General features: G+C 36.0%; 1 protein-coding gene across 2 annotated transcripts in view; it reads left to right on the forward strand.

Moving 5' to 3' along the window:
• The window catches only part of LOC138333074 (adipokinetic hormone/corazonin-related peptide receptor variant I-like), a 75,328-nt gene extending 55,267 nt beyond the window's left edge, over window positions 1-20,061 (forward strand). The window contains exons 2-6 of one of the 2 annotated variants that reach the window (XM_069281201.1): window positions 6,846-7,050; window positions 9,925-10,029; window positions 12,161-12,224; window positions 14,087-14,175; window positions 17,190-17,499. In XM_069281201.1, coding sequence (XP_069137302.1) covers window positions 6,846-7,050; window positions 9,925-10,029; window positions 12,161-12,224; window positions 14,087-14,175; window positions 17,190-17,293 — 567 coding nt within the window. In that variant the 3' untranslated portion in view covers window positions 17,294-17,499. Of the gene's footprint in view, window positions 1-6,845; window positions 7,051-9,924; window positions 10,030-12,160; window positions 12,225-14,086; window positions 14,176-17,189 lie in introns of both variants that reach the window. The other variant, XM_069281200.1, reaches the window with a different exon arrangement.
• The last annotated feature ends 885 nt before the right edge of the window (window positions 20,062-20,946 follow it).

A 20,946-nucleotide genomic window follows, 5' to 3' on the forward strand; every position in this document is an offset into this window, starting at 1 on the left:
CCAACCTGTAATCGTTGTTGTTTTTCGAAGTTGTCTTCTTGTGTAGATACTGGTATTTTGTTTTTGAACTGTTTTAAATTCCTACCAAGCGACACCAATTACAATTGTTACAATGCTTTTAATTGTTTGAAATATTGAGGGATATTTTAAAACAAAAGGTTGAAAAGTGAGATACAATTATTAAAGATGCCCAAATTATGTTTTTATCCGTTACTAGTTTGTTTCTTTCCACGTTTGTTACTTCCAAATAATACACCATCTGACACTAGGATAGTATTTTACGATTCATTATTCGAAGATGAAATATGCCATATATTTTAATATGTATGTAATTTGTTCTGCAAGATATTTTTTCTCCATTCGTCAGGGAATGTAGGTTATCATAAGACGAACCTGACTAGTATACACATTGGTTTCCTAGCAACGCACGCACGTATTCTCAAAAAAAGTATTTATCATGCAGAGATCTTTAGATAAATTAATAAAAAGCGATGGGACATAAAAATCTCAAGGATGAAAAATAAAAGATTTCGATTGATGTTAACATGAAAAGGTTTGTTTTGTATCTTACGTTTATCCACGTATCGTGCTAGTTCCAGAAATGTAATCATAACCGTTTATGTTTTTATCAAACAAATTAATTAAATCAGACGCTACCTTATGTACATGATGTATCTATGTGGTTAATCAATTGTGTGCAATTAGCAATGGATATCATGTTATTTGGAAACAACAATCATTTTGTATCCAATGTGATAAATGTTGAATTATATGATATTATTTTCTTTAAGAATGCTCCACCGTCGACAGAGCATAAAACGAGACTCATCATTTGAACAATAGTTGATGTTTAGCATATGTACATACGTCTGATTAACACAAAAATAATATAAAAAAAATTAATTTATTTTTCCTTCGGTACATGCGCAGTCAGCACTTCATTTCATATAAGACATTATTTTTCTGGATGCAATTAATTATTGTTAATATTTTTATTTTGAAGTAACCTTAGAAGCTCAAATTTTTCAATGGTCGTAATGGTATAAAGTAAGTTATTCTTGTAACTAAGGAAAAATACTTATTGGTCTACTAATGTTTTTGATAGAGAAAAATACCGTTTGTCAGCGGTGGAATAAGATTAATTAGTGTATAAATATAAAAACAATACCTGTGTTCTTGGTTATCCGGTAGGGTAGGCAGAACGAAAACAACGAATAAAAACAAAATGGTATTCATTTACTTGGTTTTTTTTCGCTCAAAGACGTATTCCTATATGTTCCTCTTTTTCAAATATCGTAAATTCTAACGCCCTGTTTTTCATGCACCTTGCTTGAAATAAACCAATCATTTCGCCTTCTCACACCTGGCATCTTTACCGATAGCTTATGATTGGCGACAGGATGGTGTGCCATTTCTACATTCATGAATAAAATATAGACAGGAATAATGGGCCTAGTAATATAAAATCTCGTAATCTATGTTATCTGTTTTTATCATGTGTAAAAGGCTTCATCCCTAGACGAAAATTGATTTCACAGAAATATTGGTTCGTAAAGGTTGTTCCATGAAACACAATAGACATAAGCATCATTAAAAATGTTTTGTCTTCTTCCTATCCACCTCGTGACTACTGAGCACCTGTTTGGTCGCTCACAACCTACACTGTATATACCTAAACCTGTATGATCGTGTGTTGCAGTGTCAGTTCTCGTTCCACATTCTCCCAACCTACACAGTAGATACCCTACGCCTGTCTTTTTCTGTGCTGCAGTGTCAGTTCTCGTTCCTCATTCTCCCCACCTACACAGTAGATATCCTACACCTGTATGATCGTGTGCTGCAGTGTCAGTTCTCGTTCTTCATTGCCCTCACCTACACAGTAGATATCCTACACCTGTCTGGTCGTGTGCTGCAGTGTCAGTTCTCGTTCCTCATTCTCCCCACCTACACAGTAGATATCCTACACCTGTATGATCGTGTGCTGCAGTGTCAGTTCTCGTTCTTCATTCTCCCCACCTACACAGTAGATATCCTACACCTGTATGATCGTGTGCTGCAGTGTCAGTTCTTGTTCCTCATTCTCCCAACCTACACAGTAGATATCCTACACCTGTATGATCGTGTGCTGCAGTGTCAGTTCTCGTTCCTCATTCTCCCCACCTACACCTACACCGTAGATATCTTACACCTGTATGATCGTGGGTTGCAGTTTCAGTTCTCGTTCCTCATTCTCCCCACCTACACAGTAGATACCCTACACCTGTCTGTTTCTATGCTGCAGTGTCAGTTCTCGTTCTTTATTCTCCCCACCTATACAGTAGATATCCTACACCTGTATGATCGTGTGCTGCAGTGTCAGTTCTCGTTCCTCATTCTCCCCACCTACACCTACACCGTAGATATCTTACACCTGTATGATCGTGGGTTGCAGTTTCAGTTCTCGTTCCTCATTCTCCCCCACCTACACAGTAGATTCCTACACCTGTATGATCGTGTGCTGCAGTATCAGTTCTCGTTCTTTATTCTCCCCACCTACACAGTAGATATCCTACACCTGTCTGGTCGGTTTGTGTGTTTGCAGTGTCAGTTCTCGTTCCTCATTCTCCCTACACTACACAGTAGATATCCAATATATGTATGATCGTGTTTTGCAGTGTCAGTTCTCGTTCCGTTCCTCATTCTCCCCACCTACACAGTAGATATCCTACACCTGTCTGTTTCTGTGCTGCAGTGTCAGTTCTCGTTCCTCATTCTCCTCACCTACACAGTAGATCCCCTACACCTGTATCATCGTGTGTTACAGTGTCAGTTCTCGTTCCTCATTCTCCCTACCTACACAGTAGATATCCTACACCTGTCTGTTTCTGTGTTGCAGTGTCAGTTCTCGTTCCTCATTCTCCCTACCTACATAGTTGATACCCTACATCTGTATGATCGTGAGTTGCAGTGTCAGTTCTCGTTCCTCATTCTCCTCACCTACACAGTAGATATCCTACACCTGTATGATCGTGTGCTGCAGTGTCAGTTCTCGTTCTTATTCTCCCTACCTACACAGTAGATATCCAACATCTGTATCATCGTGTGTTACAGTGTCAGTTCTCGTTCCTCATTCTCCCTACCTAAACAGTAGATATCCTAAACCTGTCTGTTTATGTGCTGCAGTATCAGTTCTCGTTCCTCATTCTCCCCACCTACACAGTAGATACCCTACACCTGTCTGTTTCTGTGCTGCAGTGTCAGTTCTCGTTCTTTATTCTCCCCAACTACACAGTAGATATCCTACACCTGTATGATCGTGTGCTGCAGTGTCAGTTCTCGTTCCTCATTCTCCCCACCTACACCTACACCGTAGATATCTTACACCTGTATGATCGTGGGTTGCAGTTTCAGTTCTCGTTCCTCATTCTCCCCACCTACACAGTAGATATCCTACACCTGTATGATCGTGTGCTGCAGTGTCAGTTCTCGTTCTTTATTCTCCCCACCTACACAGTAGATATCCTACACCTGTCTGGTCGTGTGTTGCAGTGTCAGTTCTCGTTCTTTATTCTCCCCACCTACACAGTAGATATCCTACACCTGTCTGGTCGTGTGTTGCAGTGTCAGTTCTCGTTCCTCATTCTCCCTATCTACACAGTAGATATCCAATATCTGTATGATCGTGTTTTGCAGTGTCAGTTCTCGTTCCTCATTCTCCCCACCTACACAGTAGATATCCTACACCTGTCTGTTTCTGTGCTGCAGTGCCAGTTCTCGTTCCTCATTCTCCCCACCTACACAGTAGATACCCTACACCTGTATCATCGTGTGTTACAGTGTCAGTTCTCGTTCCTCATTCTCCCTACCTACACAGTAGATATCCTACACCTGTCTGTTTCTGTGCTGCAGTGTCAGTTCTCGTTCTTCATTCTCCCTACCTACACGGTAGATCCCTACACCTGTCTGGTCGTGTGTTGCAGTGTCAGTTCTCGTTCCTCATTCTCCCTACCTACACAGTAGATACCCTACATCTGTATGATCGTGAGTTGCAGTGTCAGTTCTCGTTCCTCATTCTCCTCACCTATACAGTAGATATCCTACACCTGTATGATCGTGTGCTGCAGTGTCAGTTCTCGTTCCTCATTCTCCCCACCTACACAGTAGATATCCTACACCTGTATGATCGTGTGCTGCAGTGTCAGTTCTCGTTCCTCATTGTTCCTACCTACACAGTAGATATCCTAAACCTGTCTGTTTATGTGCTGCAGTATCAGTTCTCGTTCCTCATTCTCCCTACCTACACAGTAGATACCCTACACCTGTATGATCGTGTGTTGCAGTCTCAGTTCTCGTTCCTCATTCTCCTCACCTACACAGTAGATATCCTACACCTGTATGATTCTGTGCTGCAGTGTCAGTTCTCGTTCCTCATTCTCCCAACCTACACAGTAGATATCATTCACCTGTATGATCGTGTGCTGCAGTGTCAGTTCTCGTTCTTATTCTCCCTACATACACAGTAGATATCCTACACCTGTCTGTTTATGTGCTGCAGTGTCAGTTTTCGTTCCACATTCTCCCTACCTACACAGTAGATATCCAACATCTGTATCATTGTGTGTTACAGTGTCAGTTCTCGTTCCTCATTCTCCCTACCTACACAGTAGATATCCTACACCTGTCTGTTTATATGCTGCAGTGTCAGTTCTCGTTCCTCATTCTCCCTACCTACACAGTAGATACCCTACACCTGTATGATCGTGTGTTGCAGTCTCAGTTCTCGTTTCTCATTCTCCCCACCTAAACAGTAGATATCCTACACCTGTCTGTTTCTGTGCTGCAGTGTCAGTTCTCGTTCCTCATTCTCCCTACCTACACAGTAAATATCCTACACCTGTATGATCGTGTGTTGCAGTGTCAGTTCTCGTTCTTCATTCTCCCAACCTACACAGTCAATATCCTACGCCTGTATGATCGTGTGTTGCAGTGTCAGTTCTCGTTCCTCATTCTCCCTACCTACACAGTAGATATCAAACATCTGTATGATCGTGTTTTGCAGTGTCAGTTCTCGTTCCTTATTCTCCCCACCTACACAGTAGATATCCTACACCTGTCTGTTTCTGTGCTGCAGTGTCAGTTCTCGTTCCTCATTCTCCTTACCTACACAGTAGATACCCTACACCTGTATCATCGTGTGTTACAGTGTCAGTTCTCGTTCCTCATTCTCCCTAACTACACAGTAGATATCCTACACCTGTCTGGTCGTGAGTTGCAGTGTCAGTTCTCATTCCACATTCTCCCTACCTACACAGTAGATACCCTACACCTGTATGATCGTGAGTTGCAGTCTCAGTACTCGTTCCTCATTCTCCTCACCTACACAATAGATACCCTACACCTGTATGATCGTGAGTTGCAGTGTCAGTTCTCGTTCCTCATTCTCCTCACCTACACAGTAGATATCCTACACCTGTATGATCGTGTGCTGCAGTGCCAGTTCTCGTTTTTATTCTCCCTACCTACACAGCAGATATCCAACATCTGTATCATCGTCTGTTACAGTGTCAGTTCTTGTTTCTCATTCTCCCTACCTACACAGTAGATATCCTACACCTGTGTGTTTCTGTGCTGCAGTGTCAGTTCTCGTTCCTCATTCTCCCTACCTACACAGTAGATACCCTACACCTGTATGATCGTGTGTTACAGTCTCAGTTCTCGTTCCTCATTCTCCCCAGCTACACAGTAGATACCCTACACCTGTCTGTTTCTGTGCTGCAGTGTCAGTTCTCGTTCCTCATTCTCCCTACCTACACAGTAGATATCCTACACATGTATGATCGTGTGTTGCAGTTGCAGTTCTCGTTCCTCATTGTTCCTACCTACACAGTAGATATCCTCCACCTGTCTGTTTCTGTGCTGCAGTTCCTGTCCTCGACAGATATCATATACATAGCTCCTTCTGGTAACGTGTTACTCTGTCATGTCATCTCATGAACCTATCATGGCTATAAAATAATATGCCAGATCTATAAAAGATGTAGCATTGTCTATTCTTGAGCTATAAAATCATGGAGCAGACCGAACACACGTATAACATTTCAAATCTCCAGTTTTAATTGACCGACTGGGACAGACATTCCATAACTTTTATTTCAAAGACTTCAAGAATTCGTAGACAATGTAAAACATGATACATCAACTTGATAAGAGATTGACGATCCCATGATAGGCGTTACGTATATAGGAAGGTATAAACAATCATTTGTGGAAGGTATACAATGGCTATAAAAGGGAACTCAAGGAACCGACAACCTTTCTTTACTTGCTTCGTTGATATGACAAATAACGTTAAAATCAAGGGTTATTAATAATAGATTATGTCATGGTATGATCAAGTGCAGTTGTGTGTTGGAGGGTCAGCATATTACCAGAGACAAAACAATCGACATGATTTGACTCCCGACACAGTCTTTCTGATCTCAAACATGTTAATAGTCTGTGCTCGTAATCTGGAGAAATACACATTGTAATTTATCCTTAACTGCAGACAAATAGGAAGAAATATTGGGAAAATATTCTGTAACAAAAGAAAGAAAACATTAAAAATGCAACCATTTCACGGGTATTGAGCATCTGGCAATATTGGCAAAGCAGTATTCGTCGTTTGAAAAACAAAGTCTATTTCGATATTGTGTCTAATCGTGATAGACGTCGACGTCTAGCTATTGAATAAAACACTTATCAGTGATATCAAACACTCAAAGCAGTAAGAAGACCATAAAGTGTATGGAGCATGTCCTTCAGTACTTATTTTTCAATACCTGGCATAGTAACTAATGCATTATATGTTGTTTTATATTTTTCAGAGCGTTATATTTCATGTGGAACATCATCCCGAACATCCATGGTACACCCAATGCGTCACCTTCAACTTCTTCCCAACAGCCAAACATGAACTCGCATACAATCTCTTCAATATCATCACATTATATGCGCTTCCACTTCTCATCATATCAGCGTCATATTCACTCATATTATTTGAAATTTCAAAGAAAACCCGACAAAGTAGAGGTAAGTTGATATCTTTTTATTTTTATTGCTTTAAGTTTCAATTTTGATAGCTTCATGATGTGAAAAGTCTCAGAGCTTTACTGTACGAATATATCAGAAAAAAAGATAGGAAACATCATTATGTGATAGAATGTCAATTAAATACTGTATCGCCGAATCTTTATCACTAAATTGTAAACTAATTATTACTTGGATATCTTGAGATATGAAACTGAAGATTTGAAACCATACCATCACACGAAATTATTACGTAAATCAACTTATTTATACCGACTTATTTCGCGATCAACAAAACGAACGCTATATTGTAAATGTGGTTGAATATTTCACAATCCACAAAACAAACGCTATATTGTAAGTGTGGTTGAATATTTCACGATCCACAAAACAAAGACGATATTGTATGTGTTGTTGGATATTTCGGTATTCACAAAAGAGAAAACGCTATACTGTACGTGTGGTTGAAATTTTTTTGGACATATTATTTTCACGAACTTATCGCCCGCTAAATACGGGAACATAAATATTACACGAACTATATAGGCTTTATAACTTTGATTTATAGTAAAATGTGGAATTGTTAGAAAAAAAACTTACAAGAGAATGGGTAATGAATTATAAATGAGAGAGAAAACTGGCAATTTGGGTTCCATTGTGTCATAACCCTACCATAAGTGTCATAAATCAAACTGAATTCATGATCAAGTTTATGTTTGAAACAGAAAAAAAAACTAAAAGTTATCCGGGAAATCCTTTAGTGCTCTCGGGATCGACTATTTCAACCTGATTTATATGTTCAAAATATAATACATGAGAACGATGAGTGATTTGAAAGGCCTTTTACGACAGGACAACTCATGTCAACAAAATGTAACTACGTATTGAATAAACCTTTTCTTGCGGAAAAGAAGACGTTATAACTTCCTGCAATAAACTCACTTAACTTCGATCAAAGAACTGACGTAAATATCACCTATACAGAATCTGAATAGATTCGTATTGATTACCGTAACAGTCGGATAATAAGCGTCTTTACTGTTGTATTTGTCAATGTTAGGTATAGGTCCAGTCGATCTGCGTCTTAAGAAGGATTATCTGAAGGCAATTATTACCTTTTTGTAATTTTAAAACAAAAGGTATGGCCAATTGGGGCGGAAAAAGGCAAATCAATAAAACTCGAGCGAAATGCGAAACGATATGCTTTACTCAACGATCCATAAAATAAGTTCGTAGTGAAAAAAAGGATAAACATCATGTTTTGTTCTTCGGGGCACGTTGATGGAATCTAGGTCAAGGTCAGCGTAATGTGAGAATGGTGTTGTAGAATTTCTATGGCATTAAGATTAATTATACGTGGATTAGTTATTGACATTATTTAATGTTACCCCGTACAGTATACTTGTCGTCCACCATTGACAAACGTAACACGGTAAACACGATGAGATAAAGGACGTATGCTAATCAAGACGTTAAAGTCAGTCATGTTGACATATTCGGATTAAAGTCATTTAAAGTAAGTGTAATTGAATCACAAGAAACATTCTATTTTCATTCTACCCATCATTATCTCACCTATACACATTATCTGTTGTTCGCTAATGGATTTCGCATGTCCGAATTAGAACCGGAAACGGATAACACCGATGTTGCTTTATCAACTACAACAACTAAACCGTCATACGGATTTAATGATCCGCCCGGTAGTTACCGTTTACTTCTATTTCTGGTAGATAATGTCCTCGTAATTCTATAAAAAACAATCATTATATGGCTTACACAGTATCTGTCCAAACTATAAAAGTACATTTCACATTTTGTAAATGACATATAATTTTTGTTCATTGCTAACATAAATTTATTACGACAATCAATACCACCATAACACTTAAGAAATTATCTTTCACAACATAAAATAAAAATTGGTGGTAAGATTAGAACGCCAGGAACACCTATATCGGTTACAGTGACATAACAAAATGCCAGACTATCTGAGTTAACAACGGTAGTACACTTTACTGTGTTGCAATGTGACAAAGAGATAATAGTCAATTTCTGTGCGTTAATCAGGAAAACGCCTGAAAACAGTCGAGCGTTCCACTTAAAATCATCATTTAATTTGCTTTGTTAAAATTGCCCAGGAAGTGGTGATAAAAGTGTAATATTAACGTTAAGCTACTGACTAGAATTCTACAAACTTATCAAGTTTTTTTTCTATATTTATTAATTACAAATAAAAGCTATTTCAGTTAAGAAGTGTACCGTTAAAATATAACAAATATAAATAAATATACTTAAAGTGCATGTCAATTTACTTTAATTTACTATAAAACAACTACTATTGATTTCGCAGTTTTCCATTGCAATACAGGTTCATGAAAAGTAACGTTTGCGAATTTAAGAAACTGAATGAAAGTTGCTTTAAACATAGACATGTGGAATTTATGTTAACTTTTTTGGGTCGTTAAATTCGCGAGAGTTAATGTTACGTAAACTAAAGGAGGTTTACATTATTCATAAACCTTTACCTAGCTAACATGTTTTATAAGGTCAAACGTCCTCTAGATATAACCTAACTATTATATTTGTACCATACACATTGTAATGCAATCGTTTATGTACATTTGTAATGATAATTATTAGTCCCTACAACCATATGAAAGCTGTGTGTTTGTTCTGAGAAGAATACTGGAAGTTTCTTTTTTTAAATCCTGTATAAAACTAATACTTAAAACCCAAGCATTATGAATTTGACTTTGAAAATACAAAAGGTAATTAACAATATAATTACTGCGTTTACCGTTTTAACCGTATTCACGTTAATGGTATTAGCAGATGCTAATTATATTAACCTGGTAATGCTTTTATTTTTTTCAGAAGAAACTGGTTTATCTGCTAAGGCGCGGAGTCGACTACGCCGTTCTTCTATGGGCAACATTCGCCGTGCACGTTCTAGAACATTAAAGATGACGTTAGTTATAGGTAAGTTTACACACAAAAAAAGGGAATTTAAAAAAAATCCATAAAAGAGCACTTAAGATACGGAAGTTCTCAGTACCGATATCCAACTTATCGACCTTGTGAAACCTAAGAAACGGAGTTCAAAGAAAAATAACTTCTATTGTCAGATCTTATTAGGGTAGTTTGAGACGACTAGTATTAATGCACGAAGGGAAGTGTGTCCATACCACACGGAACTGAGAAGGCGAATTGACGTTAAAGGGAGTTTAAATAGCGTCACGTCATTATTGGACGTTGTGTACACCACATATTTTGATTACGTCATCGATTTGTGTCTGTAAATATAGCAACAAAATGTATCATGAAACACCCGGGAAAAAAACGAATTATTAAAAAAAAAAAAAAAAGAATTTCTAATCTCAACGTCTGCTTACGTGAGACCACTCTATTACCGTTATACGGCATTATCTTATCGACAGAATGATACAAATAACATCGGCTGCATCAACAAACTTACTCGTTCATGACGTAAATCGGCGCTCGTGTAATTCAACACATCGGAATGTAATTGGTACAACTGGTGCCCATGATCACTCCGCTGTATACGAGTAAAGAAAACACCTGTCGAAATATTTTATTGGAGTTCTTAAATGTTCGCGTAATACCCATTTCTAAAACACGTGTTATCATTATATTCTAACCGTATAAATAATTAAGATAGATCTGCGGTAGGGGTGTTGATATAGTTTTACAATTATAAATCAGTTACTTTATAATCAGAATCTTATTGGCCTATCATCAAGACGCTAACTTCGTTGATGATCACACAAGAGATATGCGTGCTTCAAATATCTATACAAATAGGAAAATCTTATATCAATCTTGATAATATTTTTACTTATATAAAACTAATTGAAGGTCTCTATGTATTTATGTTTAATTTGACATAAGATTAATGCTTATAGATATAAAAAACATATATTACATAGCTGTATGCTAGCGCACTTCAAAGGGTGAATTATAATTCAAGATAACACATTTAGTCAGTGGTAAGAATCGGGAATAGTTCTTTTTATCAAATGTATCAGATATGATATAAATGGTACGACCGCTATTCCTCAGATACGTTTTATCACATATTGCTATAACGTAAAAGCATATTGAGAACATTTGTTTAAAGTGGATAGTCGGTAAAAGAAAGGCTACAGTAGGTGAAAATGGCGTTAAGATATCCAGCATAATTTCATATGAAATAGAATAATAAAATGTGTTATCAGAATTGCTCTGCATGCGAAGATATTAATTTATATTATAGGAATCCAAAAAGGTCCTCCCGACTGGCTATGTCCGTGTTGACATTTTCACGCAGCCTTTTTTTCCAAGTGTTGGGCGAATTTATATCTAAAACTCGGCTAAATTTATACCAGGATTTCCTATAATTTCAATGGTCAAAACTGGACACAATAAGCAGAACTTGACCGTCGTTTTGATATGTAATGCCATTAATAAGGCCAATTTACACATTAAGACTGATTTTCTGTGCTCGACTATTCATTTTAAAGTCAGCATGCTGGAGCGGCGGTGCATGCTATATTGTAATTACTATTGCATATTTATCATTAGTGTGTTTGTCCTCTTATAATCGTGATGTTGATCTTTACACTGGTACCGAAATGTTTACTTTGAGTGTGATTTCAGTCATTTTGTTTCTGCTGTTATACCCAACTTCCTTTTATTCTACTGATATGAGCTGTATGACAATTTGAAAATTCCTCAAAATGTGTTTTCGCTAGCATGTTTTGCTGACCAATTTCACTAATACATTAACTACCGTAACGACCTATTCTGACATAAGATACATTCGGGAGTCTTTAAAATAAGTAATTTTGCCGAATTGATGGTATATTTTCTAAATTCTAACACGAAGAGTAGATATTAAAAACATTTTCAATTGTATGCTGCAGATGTATTCTCTGTCCTGTTCTATCAACACTGATGCTGTATTGACTGACGCCATTGTTCTCAGTATGTATATGGTATCCTATGTCGCCCTACCTGCCATAATATCTTCTTTGTTCGATATCGTAAATCACCGTGTTTTACCTCTATCATCTTTGCTGATACTGACCTTTGGCTTTTTTGTCTTTTTCAGTAAGTGTATTTGTGCTGTGCTGGACGCCTTATTTCGTTATATCAGCATGGTGGTGGTTTGACAAGTAAGTCAGAGTTGTATTATTGGTATGGAGACATCCTCCTGGCACATGATTTCAAATCTGTTATATGCAGTTAGTGTTTCACATACCCCACGATGTCACCACATTTATATACAGGATTAATGGCTATAAACATTTAAAATCTAGCGTAATTTATTAATTACAATTCATTGATTGCGACATTGCCATTGTTTTAGATATTGTAATTTTCACTGTTTTGTCAATGTTTTTTGTGATAAATTTAATTTTCTGATTGGCCAATTAAAAATGCTTGAGTTGATGGAATCATAAGCTAAAATGTATTTTTCATTTTATCAAATAGTATTTTTTATTGATAAGCATTGATATCACTTGGAAATTCCAAATTTAAAATTAAAAATTTTGGGAGAGTCCGATATGCAATTTCATAGAATTTGCAAAGAAATTTATTTTCAAACCGATGCAATTTAGCAATAGTTACAACGATGCTTGATTAAGTTGGAGTCCTCTGTGCAACTATTACTTTTGTTATGTTACTTTATTTTTTTCTATCATTTTATCATTGCATTGAGACACCAAGACTATAGAGAATTTTGAGTGAACATGTTGGGTAGTGTATCAGTATGAACGATTTTTTCTTTTAAGTCACAATATCCGTATCAGTCTGATTTTTTTTTCATGATTTAGAAGAATGTTGAAAAAAAATCCTGTTGTAAATCATGCACAGACAGGATTAAATCGAAGTCGTGATGATCGATAATATTTCGGAAACTTTTGATAAAAATCAAATAAATATTGAACATCGCTAGGTGGGTCCCACTTAGTCAAACAAGCCGAAGTTAGCCGATATTGTAACGTCGTTGCCGAGAACGTCATGTGACTACCGTTACTACTAAAGTCTGTCCGAACTCTTCCGAGAACGGATCATGAACGTCCCACAATAATCTTCTATGGCGGCCAGTTTAAGATGAAGGCATGTTTACCAGTATCGACTTTCATCAACCGCTGTACCAAAGTTATTAAGAAATCATTGTAAATATTCTTTGATATATACTAACAATATCGAAGTCGAATCTAACTTGACTATTTATTGATAGTTACGTATAGTGTGCCTGTAAACATACATGTTGCATTGTTATATAGAATTAATGTGTAAATGTTCCTTACTAATTTTCGTGATCTTAAAACCAAATTTATTTATTATTTTGTTGCCACAAAATTCCGACACATTCCTAAAATACCAAGACTATTGGTGTAATGTCAAACGCAAGGGTACGAGACATGGTTATATCAAGGCAAATTGAATATACGGATACAATAACGACCAAATTGTCAGCTAACATCTTTTGAATACTGTGAAATCAATAAATGTTTATATCTTTTTCTCAAGACGCTAAATCTATTGAGAATTGCCTGTTGTTACAGCCAACCAGTGGGTTCTATATCTAATAGAAAAGTGTCAAGGCTATTGAGAATAACGCGGAAAAGCAACCATTAAATAAATACCTATTTCCAATGCTTTATTGTAAACACATCAATCCCGGTCACGATGCCTCGAAAACAGGTCATGTTACTTTGGTTCTGAAAAAACCCTCTAAAGAAACATTTTTTGCGTTACGGATTAAGTGAAACTGGTTCAGTAGAGAGATACGCTATACGCTATAAAGTTTCCTCAAAGTGCTATTTTACGTCTTCTTCTTAAGCGTTGCCGTTGCTTTCAATCAAGCAATGATTGATGATCTGAAAACACACACATTTTCGACGATTTTATCAAATGCCTATTTATGTAACAGTTGAAGTGCTTACCCTGTAATCAATGAAGAAATAAATGCTGTTTCGAAAGAGTTAACTGTTTTTATTGATCCAGTTTTTTTTCTTTATTCCAGAGATTCCGCTAAGAAGTTAGACCCAAAGATACAGAAAGGCTTATTTCTATTCGCTGTTTCTAACTCGTGTATGGATCCAATAGTTTATGGTAGGTAAATTACATACCGATAGAAATGTCATTTAAAGATTCCATCTATATCATGACTGCACTCGCCAGTTTTGTGTGCTGAGCCATTTCAATTTTTCGAACATTAATTGATTTACATAATACAGAAAATCCCCGAGTAAAGTTTTCCTTTTATCACCAGTCTGAAAGAGAATTGAAAATAATGCAATAAATGTAGTGTATTAAAGAAAGCAATACGAATCAGAAAGACATTATATCCTGTGCTTGAGAAGGGTAATATTGCGTTGTCAATGTTTGACAAACCAATGTCAATGGATTAAACTTAAATGAACAAATGCATGAAAGTAATGTCAATGTCAATGCCATCCTTTTAGAGGTTTTTACCGATACGATATTTTTTATGTTGTGTTCAGATTTATTGGTGGAGTCTTATATCCAATGTGTTTTCCAGACATCCCTTTAAAAATGATGTTTGTAGCTATGGAATAAACACTATCAGCTTCGTGATTTACTAAGACAATAGGCCATTCAGGAATCTAACTAACATCTCTGCAATATGAACAAACATTCTTCACTAGTGATGGATCAAAAACGGTCGTTTGGATAATTTTCACAGATAATAGTACATTCGTTACAGAATTGTTAATGTTGTGGTCGTGACATATCATTAACACAACTTCAAAAGGCGAGTGCTCGTTATTCCAAACTCGCAAATGTTATCTTAAACGACATAACAAATATTTTATGTACATTTAGCCAAGGAATCTTAATCATACCATGGATTAATGTCGTACTTCACCTTGTATAATGCCCTGAGCTCGTTAAATGATTACCAAGACATTCTGAACAATCTTTAATATGAATATTAACACGTTCTTCTTATTTGGCATATTATTAATGATTAGAGGATCAAAACTATCTGCAATGTGTTTTTGAACTTTCCTTTTTTATGACGTTTTTTATGCAAGAACACTTCCTTAAATAGATAGTATATTAAATGGCTTTGATATGATAAATAACGAAGTGTTAGGAAGCATTTATCGAAAGGTACCTATCATCTTGATAAATGCAATTCATCACAGTTTTGTATTTGTCTACATATTAAAAAAAGAACTTGCGTTGAAATATGTTTTACCTTGGTTGAATAGTTAGGTTAAACAGTTATAAATGTAAATAGCGCTTTGAACAGAAGAAGAGAGGTCTTAATTCTTGGATTTAATAAGAATATAAACGAATGGGAGAAACATTATAAAAATCATTCATTCATCAAAATGTTATTTTCGAAATATAATCGTTTCATAACAAATATTACAATTCCGCCTTTAATCTGTCTGTCATCACGATGTCGTTGTCAAGCCAAACTAGTTTTCCCTATCTATTAAAATGTTTGAAATATTGATAGAAATACATGTTTAACCCAGTTGGTAAGAAATTGGAACTTGAGATGTTGCTACTCCTCTTTTGTATTAAATTATAATACATACATTTCACAACTTTGTGCTATATTTATCATACAAAACTGAAATGCATGGGACTACTGCATATGACACAAAATACGCATTTATTCTGCCTGTTGCATGAAAGCATTGCGTCCGTAAGATTTCTGTTTTTAAAATTAGCGCTGTCATATTTGATTTTGTATTTTAAAACGAAAATATATGCCGCCCTAATATTTTTATTGAATTACAGTCATTGCGACATAAAATTTTGATAGAATACCACAAATCACAGTCCATAGCAATATCTTATATGGTAGGGTGACCAAAACAGTACGGTCAAGCGCAGCCATCTAGGGTAGTTTGCTTCAATATTCTTATTCTAAAACAAACTCATTTTTATCGATGTCTGTGAGTAGAGAGTAAGGCGTTTCCAAGAACATAAGCCCAAATATATTTCAGTAATTTCTCAAAAATATCTTTATCATGAAATAAGGTTTGGTTAGAATATCAAACCAGACACTGAAACCCAACCATTTCATTTATTAAACCATGAAATCATTAACGCAGAATAAAGTTTGGTTTTGGTACCAGTTTAGACCGAATATTTCTCTTATTTTACCGTAAAATACTTCACATAACATAGCATATATAAAACATTACAACCCAACCATTTCGGTTATTTTAATAAAAAAAATCCTTAACATAGAATAATATTTGGTTAGAGTAACTAAGCATTATAGCCCGAACATTTCGGTTATTTAGATATAAAAGCCCTAACAAAGAATAAGATTTGGTGAGGGTAACTCAGCATTATAGCCCGAACATTTCGGTTATTTTAATATAAAAGCCTTAACAAAGAATAAGATTTGGTTAGGGTAACTCAGCATTATAGCCCGAACATTTCGATTATTTTAATATAAAAGCCTTAACAAAGAATACGATTTGGTGAGGGTAACTCAGCATTATAGCCCGAACATTTCGGTTATTTTGATATAAAAGCCTTAACAAAGAATACGATTTGGTTAGGGTAACTCAGCATTATAGCCCGAACATTTCGGTTATTTTAATATAAAAGCCTTAACAAAGAATACGATTTGGTTAGGGTAACTCAGCATTATAGCCCGAACATTTCGATTATTTTAATATAAAAGCCTTAACAAAGAATACGATTTGGTTAGGGTAACTCAGCATTATAGCCCGAACATTTCGGTTATTTTGATATAAAAGCCTTAACAAAGAATACGATTTGGTTAGGGTAACTCAGCATTATAGCCCGAACATTTCGGTTATTTTAATATAAAAGCCTTAACAAAGAATACGATTTGGTTAGGGTAACTCAGCATTATAGCCCGAACATTTCGGTTATTTTGATATAAAAGCCTTAACAAAGAATACGATTTGGTTAGGGTAACTCAGCATTATAGCCCGAACATTTCGGTTATTTTAATATAAAAGCCTTAACAAAGAATAAGATTTGGTTAGGGTAACTCAGCATTATAGCCCGAACATTTCGGTTATTTTAATATAAAAGCCTTAACAAAGAATAAGATTTGGTCAGGGTAACTCAGCATTATAGCCCGAACATTTCTGTTACAGGGATGTTCACCACAGCCTTCCGTCGAGAAGCAAGGAAATGGGGTCGTTGGATAAAAGTTCAGATAGGAATGAAGGCTAATAACAGATGGCCTAACTCAGTGTAGTCCTCCTTACAATGCCTTTGTGACATCCGGCCAACACACACACTTACACATAGTTTACTCTGTTCCAGGAATGTTCACCATCAATTTCAAGAGGGAGTTAGTTCGATGCTGCTGTTGTTTGAAAACGGCCTTGAAACGACAGAAACTTCGAGGTGTCATGGTACACTACCAGTCCTCCACCAGACGAACACCCATCAACTTCAAAAGTGGTTCTTACTTCAAGGGCAAATTTCAGTCGAATCAGTTCTATGAGGATAGTGAGGTGGACACAAGTACCGGACTTTCTAGTCGGTTTTCCGGACCTATGGATTCCCCACGCACGGTGTCAAATCACGCTCCGATATCAGTGAGCGGCAGTGCAATGTCATCCAAATGTAACAACGAGTCCCGGGCTAATATAAACAACTTTATGTCGATTAAACTTACGATTGATACTGAGTCAAGCAACTGACTGGATATTCCCATTGTTGGAAAGATCTGCACCTGGACATCGACGAAGGTTATTTTCACCTCAATAAAATAGAGCACTGTCTTCAATGAAAGTTTGCCTTCCAGCAGTGACACATGTCGACAACAATATTCCGTCTTTGCATATTGCAGTTAGTTCCCATGCGGGTAGGTATCCATTGTTACGTCATTATTTTGTGAGCGCAATTCGCATCGGTTTCTCCGTAATGCATGACGTTACGCTCGCAAACACATGCCGTCACGATCAATACCTACCCGCAAGGGCAGATAAGTCTGTGATATGCAAATACAGAATTTAATGTTACATGAATACACGGCATTCAGTGTGAAAAATAGAATGACATTTCATACATACTCGTTGAGAGGCAGTTATTATGTCTGAAGAGAAATAGTTATGACGGTTATACTGTTATTTATGTACACGTAATCTGTGTATTTGTTGAAATGGAATTATTTAATGGTAAATATGGGTATGATCTAAACCAAACTGTGATATGTAAACGATAATAATATTTAAGGATATATTTTCAAGACAATAAAAATCCTTGTTCATAGAAAGTTCCCATAATTTTCGTTCATATTCATGTGCCATTGAACGTAACTGGGCTTTTCATTGTCTTGTGAAGTACTATATTGTCTGCTTCTACCAGAAAATAACTGGATTCATTATTAATCTCAAGCTTTTATGACACTTAAATACATATCATAATAGATGCTAGGCATAATAATGGTCAGGGACAAATAACAATTTTATACGATAGGTATTAGGTAAGCATCGGAAAAGTATGACTCGTGTAAGAAACCATAGACACGAAATAAGTCAGTTTAAGTCAGCAGACAGAGAGCGAAAATAGAGCAAGATCAAGGAACATGTCGTATGATCCTAAGGTCAATTGATATATACCAGGAATTACGTCAACATAGAAACCCTATGGGTTTACATAAACTAATGTTTATGGCTTTGTCGACGTAGACAGAAAAAAAGTAATCATGTTTGTGTAATGTTCACTTGAGGCTCTTTTAAGTATGTATTGATTTACTCATCCTAATTATATTTGTGTAATAGAACTACATCTTTTCTATGTAGTCCAAATGCCGTGAAGCAATAACAATAATAAGATAATTACATGTGCAGTGGTATGAACTAGCGCTATCTGCAATGAACAAGTCATAATCAATAAAGAAAAGAACATAAGAATTTATCCATGGGTATATAATGAAAGTGACAACGGTCGTATACCGATATATGTTGCAGTCATGTACAAGTGTTCAACAAGCCATCGAATCAATTAAATTATGCTTAATAATTTGGCCAACATTCGCATGTTCTTAGTGTCATTTCAGTTGAAACCAATAATATAAAAAAGAGAAAAAATGGATATTTACATCATGCTTTCAAATATGTATATGATGTTTATTTATAAAAGATGTGATAATGATCAACAAAGGGCATTTCTGGTTTTAGAGAGATAAAAGTTTTCGTGAGACAGCTCGAACGCGAACGTAAATGTTTGAATAAGTACATTTATGTAAAATATATTATGTATTTATGGCCCTGGTAGCAGTGTGATAAGGAGATTATTTACCCGAAGGTGTAATATTACATCTGAGGGTAAATAAACCTTCATATCTCACTGCCACCGGGGACATTAATTTGGTATTATACCGAAAATTCACGATTCGCTACACTGGGATAAATTTTACGATGAGTAAAAAATCCCGTTTTACGCTTCGTCCGTCATTGTTGTACAATCGGAAGGGGAGATAACTCCGTGTGAAAGACGATCGGTCACCTAGGGGCACGCGCCCCAAGGAAATACGATGTTAATTTCCCCCGAGGGAAATATGACGTTTTAATTCCCTGTCATGTGATATGTTTCAACTAATAACAAATTCTGTTATAAATACGAGGTATATTAAAACCGTTTATGAATGGTCAGAAAGAACCGTTGATTCGGGAATATGTTGACTACGCCGAAGACGCGAAGTATGGTATCACGAGAATAAAATGGTAAACAGTATCCCACGATCCCTAATAGTTATTCTATCTTTTCCGATTCATTTGTAATCTTCAAACTGAACATGTGCCTTTGTATGATGTGTAATAAGGAGTCTACCCGTCATCTGTGTGCTACCTATGTTATTGATTTGTTCATAAAGCATTTTGTCGCTTAAAATGTTGGAAGCCTTTTCCTCTGTAAGACAATGTTCCTACAACGGCGATTTTTGTGAAAGAGGAAAAGAATATAACCATGTACTTTTATCTTTGTTGAAGCAGATCATTCCAATAAAATATCTCATTTTTTAAAAGTTGTTTGTTCTTTTGTTTGTATACTATAATTACTATCATTCCCATTGTAAAATATATATTTGGCACTTGGCTAAAATAGCCAATTAATGTCGTAATCTTAAAAGTGTTTTAATTCAAAGCATCCACTGAAGATACAATATAGTAGATCATCCAAATAATACAAGTTGGCTGTTTAGTTGTATAATTTTATTTACTTCCTATTTTAGGGTCTTTTAACGAATACGCCCCGATTATATTCAGTGTGTGCATGTTTTGGGGGGCTGCAGTATTATCATAATATGCCTCTTTGTAATAGTGGTGTCATTGACCTATTTATAGCATTACCTCATTATACCATGCAGCCAGACACACATAATAAGTACAATCCACCCCGTCAAATTATACTGACAACGGACAAACCAGTCTTCACGCTCATTTTATGCTGAGCGCTTAGAAGGAGCAGAGGCATCCTGGAGCAGAAACAAAAGATATTCTACGAAAATTGTTTTATACATCCTAACAACTATTTTATATTAATGTTTTGTGCAATTGAATATCATGGGAATGACATTTGAGAAAAGAAAATATCGATAAATTCTGCAAGATTAATAAAACTAACTTTTCTACCAATTCGTCTCCTATCTGCATATAAACATTGACTTAGATAAACAGATCTCCCTACTTGAGAGTATTTCGTGGAAGCAAAACAAGTGTCTGTCCATACTTGCATTCGTCTATAGTTTCATTAGTAAATATAAAGTAAACAATTTCTCCCATACATGATACAAAGTTAGGAGCCATTTCCTTGCGTGAAATTCCGAATCCTGCGGGTTTGTATGTCCTCATATAAACATTGTCCCACAAATGTCTATTATATAATCTTCCGATTCAATTT

This window comes from Argopecten irradians, chromosome 10 (assembly GCF_041381155.1).
Source record: "Argopecten irradians isolate NY chromosome 10, Ai_NY, whole genome shotgun sequence".
NCBI lineage: Eukaryota > Metazoa > Mollusca > Bivalvia > Pectinida > Pectinidae > Argopecten > Argopecten irradians.